At 51.1% G+C, this 8,466-nt stretch overlaps 1 protein-coding gene across 1 annotated transcript; it reads left to right on the forward strand.

Moving 5' to 3' along the window:
• Positions 1–943: 943 nt before the first annotated feature.
• LOC104290084 (late histone H2B.L4-like) lies at positions 944–2,023 on the forward strand. The gene is made up of 2 exons (XM_009889145.1): positions 944–1,063; positions 1,787–2,023. Exons 1-2 carry the CDS (start codon positions 944–946, stop codon positions 2,021–2,023), a joined length of 357 nt encoding a protein of 118 aa, XP_009887447.1.
• Positions 2,024–8,466: the final 6,443 nt, after the last annotated feature.

The raw sequence follows: 8,466 nt of genomic DNA on the forward strand, positions 1-8,466 counted from the left end.
GGTGCCTTCCCACAGGAACAGGCCTAGAATAAAACTAAATACAGTGAAACACTATTGGCTGTACAAGCACTGGCGGAGTGACTGATGAGTAGGTCTGCCAAGCTCAGTCCTTGGAAGCTGTGATTTGCTAAGGATATACCAGTATAACACGTGCCCTGGAGCAGGGGACAGTGTGCACGGCAGCACAGACACCAGTGTCCCCTCCCCCGAGGGTACACACTAGTATTACCCTTCTACGAAATACCTGTTGGGGTGCCAGCTGAGAGAACGGCTTCCTTTACCATCCGAAGAACAGAAAACCTCTTCTAATTTGTTCACTTCTCTACTGTGTTGCTGCACACTTTTTTTTTTCCCGGCTTAGCTTAATTCCTGCATTGTAATTACCATCACCTGTGTGCAGGACTCCCAAGAGCAGGCTAGCTGAGACAGTGGGAGGAATACTGTCTGTCAGGATGTTTATAACATTGTCATTCAGTCACCAGACCAACATTCCCTCCAGTTACTGAGTCTCCACTGACTGCATTATCTGTTCCATAGCACAGAAGTGGTTCTACCCCTTTGATTCTGCAAAGCAGTACCTTGAGTACCCCGATTTACACCCTTCTACAAAAGCAGGAAAACTCCTTTCACCAAAACCCTGGATGGACCTGGGAAAAGCTCTTCTCTGGCACTTCTGCCCCATGTGAACGAGACACCACTGCTCTTGCCCATGCTACCGGCAAACTTTTTCTCAGGTCTGAAAGTTTAATTGAATCACTTACTTCCAAGATCCTCTCAGTCCAGCTGCCCTCCACTTAGTGCAAAGTAGAATCATCACTCACAGGTGTGTATTTGTGTATTTGTCCTGCTCCTTGGGGGCTGCTCCTGAGGCAGGTGGGGAACTACTGCCCGTGCTATATAACCAGTCCCATGGCACCTGCTGGTTGCTCTGTTGGGGGCTGAGATGAGTGCAGAAGCTGGGAAGAAGCGTGGCCATGCTCCCACCTCTGGGGATGGGAAGTCTAAGAGGAAGCCAAAGAGAAAGGAAACCTATTCAGTCTATATCTACAAAGTACTGAAGCAGGTGAGTAGATGTTTCTTTTTTGCTAGAAACTGCTTTGTATGTAAAGTTGCTTCTGTCCATTGCATGTTAACCTCATAAAGAAGAAGGAAGGAAAAATCTATTTTCAGTGAGGTGAAAAGAAGAGTGAGTGAGTGCAGGAGAGCCCCAGCTGAGTCTCAGAAGTGTGTGGGGGTCCTTGGGGTAGGAGGCAAGAGATGGATATACATCTGAAGGTTTTTCCTTGAGAGAATAAGCTCTAGTGTGTGGCTCTGCCTAAAGAAATAATGGTGGAGAAGTCGACAGGGCAAGAGCAGCTACTGTGGGCCCTGTAAGTATTAAATCTTTCTGGTAATTTCTATTGGGGAGACGAGGAAAAAAATTGAGGTGGCCATGAGTTGTCTAGGCCTTGGTCTTCTGCATGAGCCTGTAGGTAGGACCTGGAGCACGTGGGTGCTTCCACCCCTTATGAGCTCATTTTCCATAGGGGATAGTGCAGAGGCTCCTGCCAGCGCGATCCCATAGCCACCGTGGCACTGTAGGGGCCTCTCCTCAGGCTAACGCAAATGGCACGTGACTCCAGACCCTCTGGGTAGCAACTGTGGGTCCCTCTGGGGTTGGGGTGTCCTGTCTGGGGTGGGAAGGTGGGGGGGAACGGGACGGGACATACGACACGACATTTCTCTGGGGGTACTGGGGTCTTCCCTCCCTCCAGGGTGATGACAGAGCTCGATTACCATCCGGCAGGTACACCCGGACACTGGCATCTCCTCTAAGGCCATGAGCATCATGAACTCCTTTGTCAACGACATCTTTGAGCGGCTGGCCTCCGAGGCCTCGCGCCTGGCCCAGTACAACCACCGCTCCACCATCACCAGCCGGGAGGTGCAGACGGCTGTGAGGCTGCTGCTGCCCGGGGAGCTGGCCAAGCACGCCGTCTCCGAGGGCACCAAGGCTGTCACCAAGTACACCAGCTCCAAGTGACGGCCGCGGGCCGCAATAAAGCCCTCCTGCACTCACGGCGCCCGTCTGTCAAAGTTTCTAGGCGCTCCCTGGTGTACATTGAGCAAAAAGCTATTGTCACTTACTCTATCAGTCACTGGGCTGTCAAACAAGTTGGAGGTGCATTATTTTTTTAATACCTCCTCAAGCTGACAAGATTGAACTAAATTGCATCATTATGTACTTCAGCACAAAAAGATGGCCTGAACAATTCCTGCAGTTTCCTACACACACTTTTTCAGGGAACAGGGCAGTTTATTTTTACAATATCACTACCATCAATTGCCTGTATCTTTCTTCCAGCATGATCACATCGGGAAAGCTAATTGTGATATTAAGTATAGCCTTTCTGCCTGTCTGTCCTCAGGGCAAAGAAAAGTCGACCGCTCCCCGAGGCGGCGCGGGGTGGCCGCGGTCGGGGAGTGTCCCGGGCACCAGCGGTGCAGCGCGGGGGGAGGGCAGAAGGGGAGCGGGAGGGGGCGGTGTCCCGCGTGCCCGTCTGAACCCCCGCGGGAGGGCGAAGCGCAACCTCGGCCGCCGCAGGGGCGCGCAGGCCCGGACCGAGCAGGCCCCAGGGCGGTGGGTCGGTTTTCACGCGAGGCCGGGGAAGGGACCGGGGCGGCGGCGTTACCCCTCCCGGGCTCCTCCTTGAGGGGTCCCGGGGAGCCCCAGTGTGGGGAGCGCAGGCGGGAACCCCGGTACGAACTGGCGGAGCTGCTGTGGCGCCTCAGTGTTCCGCGGTTTTGCAGCACAGCCTTTGGCAGCTCGGGTGGGTTTGCTGTAGCTTTGCCCCTCTACAATAAATAAGGGTGAACTCCCCACCGGGCTTCGGAGCCGGTTGCTGTAAGGTCTTGTCCTCATCGTAAGCGTGACGAGCAGATGGAGAACTCTTGTGTTTGTCACACTTCCAAGGAGGAAAACTGTAAGTAAAGTTTTCTGTCAAATTAGTTTCAAGAAGGTGGGGGACGCGACAAAATGTTAAGTTTTCTAAAACCTTTTCAGATGTCTATAGAGTTGGGACCTGTCGATGAAGGGAGCGCAAAGTCAGACTGAAAATCAAACCTGGTTCAGCTGGAACTGGGATGTTGGAGGTGGTGTAACAAATGCCGCAGAGATGGTAAGTGGAAAATACTGACTAGGCATAAAGGAGGTTAAAAGCATCTGTAGGTAGTAGGAAAATGAATGCAAGATTCTATATATCAACAACAAATCTTGGAATGGCAAAGTACATGGTAAGTACAGAAATACCATCTGGTTTTAGTGGAAAAACGTTTGATTAAAAAACATTATTAAAACAAAAAAAAAAGCTACTGTATTTTTCATTTGTAGGAGAAATAGCTGTTAACTAGCAGGTAGATGAGACAACTGCTTCAAGGTCAGGATGTCCAAACTCTTATCTGGGTTTTGGAAAAAAAAAAAAAGGGGGAGGGCTGGAGTTCCTTTGTCTGCTGGCACTTATTAAAAAAAAAAAAAAAAAAATACTGGAGTAGCAGAAAATCATAAGTAAAGGATCAGGGAGGAAACATGTTCCTCTCTGGGAAAGGAGGGTAGTGTGGTTCCGTGTGGGGCAGTTAGCCCAGTATTAATTCCAGGCAAAATAAAGGAAACCTGATCTAGGACTTGATAATAAATTAAGGAGTTGGAATGTAAGTAATTGAAATGGTTTATCTTATTTTATCAAGTCACAGGCTTGATTGATAACGTCACAGACTTGTCATTTATAATTTTTAAGAAGATTCACTTTAGCTTTAATTGGCTCTATATGTCAATTATAGAGTACCCAATAGCAGGTTGAGCTCTCTGAGCTATCCAGTTCTCAGCAAATTGTTAACAGAGATCATAAATGGAGACTTTCCTTCTTGTGGAGTCCTGCAGGAGTTGGCATTCAGTCTTATGCTACTAAAAAATCAAAACCTCCTGTTGGCTGCCTGCAAATAAATGTCTAAAAATACAGATAATGTCTTTAACTTTTGTGTCATAAATTGTGAGGCAGTTTGAACTGTGGCCATCTGGATTGTTGGGTAGGACTAGATGAACCACTACTGTTGGAGAACAACCAGATACGACTAGGAGCAGAGGCTACAGGACTTACTTGTGGAAAGCTAGGTTTGTTTTGGGAAGCAGGGTGGGTTCTTCCACAGCTCTCCAAACTCCTTATTTAATTTTTCAGGTTCCTGATTGCTAAAAGTTGTTGTCTTCAAGTTTCATGCTCTTCTTCCCCTAGTGCTTCCTTACTCTGCTGGGCATCTTTGCGCCAGCCCAGGTTACCAGCATGCTGTTTGCCTGTTTGTACCAGTCAGAGCAGAGACTAAATCCCTCTGTGTCAGTGGAGCGCAGTTAGCAGTGGGCAGAGGGGTTTTCTTATGTTTATAAACTGTTTTTAAAGGAGTTTTGGTTTTTCTGGTGGGTTGCGTCTTTTTTTTTTTCCTCTTGGTGAAAAATTTCTCTAAGGTGGAGGAGGCAGAAACAGCGCAAAAGGAGCTGGGCTGACAGAAGAAATAGGGGGTATCTTCTTTCTAGGACTTGTGGACCTCATCCATTCTTGATTTCAGTGGCTTTGAAGAGGCAACTTTGTCCTGCAGAGCTATAAACTGTGCTAGGGCCGAGTGTCCTGCATTCTGCCTTGGACCATCATATTAATGAGCGGCCCTGTCTGTTTTCCCTCAGGCTAACTGGGAAGTTTATCTCTCCAGCCGCTTCCTGCGGGAGTGAGCTGGGGCCCTGAAGGGAGCAATAGCAGATTCTGAGGCAGTGGTCAACGTGGAGCCTGTGCAGCCCACAGGGCTGAGGGGGTGCTGTGGTGGGACAGCTTGACTGCCCTGTGAGCACAGCACCTTCTCAAGGTGTGCAGGGCTGTCCCTGGGTGCCTGCATGGAGGTGCTGCCTCAGGGTCTGTGGTGGAGTGAAGGAAGGATGTAGGCTGTGTTCTGGGTGGAGATGTGGGGGAGGTCCTTTGCCGGCTTTGTGTTGGGACAGGATGCCTGATTCTAGGGTGTTCTGGTGGCAGCAAAAATCTGGGTACAAGTGTCAGGAGGAACCAGAGCTTGGTAGGTCCCAGGTGACAGTATGTGGGGCAATCCTGGACTTCACAAGGCTTGTGAGGTGATGCTGAATCTCGTGAGCTATGGAGCTGTGACAGGTGTTTGTCTCTGCCTGATCAGGGTCCGGGTGGCTCAGTTGTGTGAGCCAGACAAGGTGTATGTGATGCTCCCGGAGAGTACAGGAGATGGCAGAAGTGGGACTGAGCATATCGCCTTCAGTCCCAGCCCTGCTGTTGTGGTGTGGGGCTGGCTGGGGGACAGGAGGAGGAGGTTGTGCTGGGTGCTGTGTTTCCTTTTGACTGTAGGACAGCACTGAAGAGCGCTCTTTTCTTCCTAATGCACTGCCTGCAAGCTGGAACTGGTCCTGAGTGCAGGTGTTGGAGCAGCATCTCGCCCAACAGGGCTGTAGTTCCTTTTTTTTCCTCTGGCCCTTACAGCCCCTTGTGCTGCAGTGGAGGTGGCGGTGGTGGTGGTGGAGCGGCTGTGTCAGGGCTGCCTGTGAGCCACATTCATGGGGGAGAATTGACCAGACGTGGAGCATCAGAAGGCGGCCTGAGCCCAGCCAAAGAGCGGGATTGTGAGCAGGCTGCCGTTTGCAGCTAGAGGGTGAGCGGTCCGTCTCCTTGCCCAGCCCGTTCTATCGCTCCATGGGCCCCAGTGTCCGTGTTTACCCCTTTCCAGCAGCGCTCCCGTGTTCCTAGCCCTGGGGTGTGCAGTCATGGTTCTTGTGGGATGCAGAGTGCTCGCGAATAGCTCGGAACTGCAGTTCTGCCTCTGCCCTGGCGGTGGCTCTCTCTGACCGCCTGATGTCAAATGCATTTCTGCTGCGCCGGCCGGAGAGCCGGTGCTGCCCAGCTCCAGGCAGGCTGCCTGTGGACCATCCAGCTCTGTGGTACCCTGGCTCTCTTACCCACACAGACGGCCAGTTATCTGCTCAGGTGCTGGTTTATGGTGAGATGAGCGGCTGTCTCTTGGAAGTGTCTGGTACAGCATCTAGCGCTGAGTGAGCACGAGAGAAGCTTTAGTGGTGCAGGTGCTTCATTCTCCAGTGCTGCAATTTGTGCATCCTGCTTTGTGTCTCTCCTTCCTGACTGCTCCGTGTTGTGTCCTGTTCTGGTGGTCCGTGTCCCGTTCCCCCCCCCCCCCCCCCCCCCAAAAAAAAAAAAGGCTGGAAGAATGGAGTGGATGATTTGCCTCGTATCCCTCTTTCTCTCCTCCTACATCCCTGTGTGTCCTCACAAATCTAGAAGGGCAGCCTGGGGCACAGATGCACCAAGCTTCAGAGGTAGAAAGAGGTGGTTGCTCTTGGAATGGTGAGTTCTGCCCAGATTGTTCTGTTCCTATGTGGGGGCAGGTTCATCTTTCACTGTGCAGGGGTCACACTGCTTGTGGCCCCGTGGAGCTGCCCTGGCACACCTATGCAGCATGTCAAACACTGTCTCCCTCTTCTGAGGCATCACTCTGCACTCCTAGCATGGATTAGCTTCTTTGTGAGGGCTGCTCCCCAGCTCAGCTTCTTCCAGACTGAACCTGTGGCTCCATGCCCTGGTGCTGTAGTGGGTCAGGTGAGATCGGAATGAAGTTGCTTTGGGAGCAGGGGGTAGACTGTGCCAACCAGCAGGGACTCGCAAGAAATTGGTCACTGCAAGAATGACCCAGAAGCACTCGGGTTACAGTAAAAAAAGCAAACCTTAAGTCAGAGCCCATGCAGACACTCTTCCAAGGCGTCTTGGGACTGCCTTGGTCCCTGTTGGTCTTTTTCCAGGTCTGCCTGTGTCTTTGCAAGTCTCCTAGTGAGTTCTTAGTACTGCAGCACTGCCATGTTGCGTGTCCTTGGCCCCATGTGTCTGTTCATCTGATCTGTTCTTATCAAGCTATACGTGCCCATGGGCTAGAAGAGACTTTTTTTTTTGCACCTCGGTCCACTCTTCAAACCCCTCAAAAAGAACACTACAGTGTGACAAACTGAATCAAAGTGTTCATAAAAATATCAGTAATGCCTGTGTTCTGTTTTCCTTTTTGTAAGAGAACAATTAAGAGTATGAGCTCTTTTCTCTCATAGGGTGGGGACCATGAGGCAGAGCACCTCTCTGCTCCACGATGTGTGGTACAGGTTTGAGGGGAGGGAGCTTTTTGGGCAATGGAAGCTGGCACCAGTGTGCAGACCTGTGTGCATCTCTTCCCGTGCTGTCGTGTCCCTTGGCAGCCGTGCTGCCAGGTGGCTGCTCTGGTGCATCATTAGACACTGTTCCAAACAGCATAGGCAGGAATGGTTCAGCACTCGGAGGAAAATGAGCTGTGATGGATAGCTCTGGTAACACCAAAGCTGTTAAAATATAAACCTCTGAAATGCAGCCAGGGTTCCAGCAAGGGACTCCATCCTCTGTGTGCTCAGCTGCTGGTGTGTGGGGACAGTGCTGGTCTACGTCCCTTCCCTTTTCTGGTTTAGTCTGAAGTAGTCACCATTGCTCACAAACAGCCTGAGTCCATAACTCCTGGTGGCCCAGTCCCTGCCTGGGGAATGGGAGATGAGCAGCGACCAAAGGTCAGACAGACACTCCCCCAAGAGTGCACACACTGCTGTTCAGTGCTCTGTTATCCCTGCTGCTACCAGCACTGTAATGGGACTGAGGGTCACTGGTCTCCTTGGAGCTGTTCTCTGTCTACGTTCTCCCCAGCAAGGATTGTTGCAAATAGTTTGTTTCCTTGTTGGTTCTCTTTCTTCATACTCTGTTTGCTCCGCAGTCCTGGATGTAGCCGACAATGATGCTATTTCTGTCATCTTCACTGCTTGGGATTGTGCAGTGGGAGTGGGGGAGGTATTTACAAGTTAATAGTGTGAAAAAGACAGTCTTATTTGATATCTGTAATTTCCAAGGCTATATAATAACGGAGGTCAGAAGGCATCGTCATTCCAATGTCCTCTCCTTGTATTAGCCCTATATGACCTGCTGGCGGACGCAGGGGGGGACTGAAAGACGTGCTGTCTGGTGAGGTGGTTCCCAATACCTGTGTATGGAGCTGCAGCCAGGGACTGTTAGAGCCTCGGTGACTGACTGATGGTGACCCCGGTGCTGAGAAGCTTGGGACGGGGCAGAGTGCTTCTCTGGGGCCTGAGGACAGAAATGGAATGGGGACAAAAGATGTGCTCTCACCTAAGCAATGTGTATTGGTCTGGGCTCAGGACAGTTACCTAGTGGTAGCCTGCATGGTCTCCAGGTGGGAGGAGGATGCTTCCGTGTGGCCCCATGCAGGGTGTGGGGCTGGAGAAGAGGATGACATGGGCAGAGTGGCCCCATGAGGAATGGCTGCTGCAGGCCACACGCCGTTTTCCCATTAGCGAGTGTTTAGTTCAGCGTTTTAAATAATTGTGTCCTCGGAATG

The sequence above is a fragment of the Charadrius vociferus genome, unplaced genomic scaffold, assembly GCF_000708025.1.
Source record: "Charadrius vociferus isolate BGI_N301 unplaced genomic scaffold, ASM70802v2 scaffold971, whole genome shotgun sequence".
In the NCBI taxonomy this organism is placed as follows: domain Eukaryota; kingdom Metazoa; phylum Chordata; class Aves; order Charadriiformes; family Charadriidae; genus Charadrius; species Charadrius vociferus.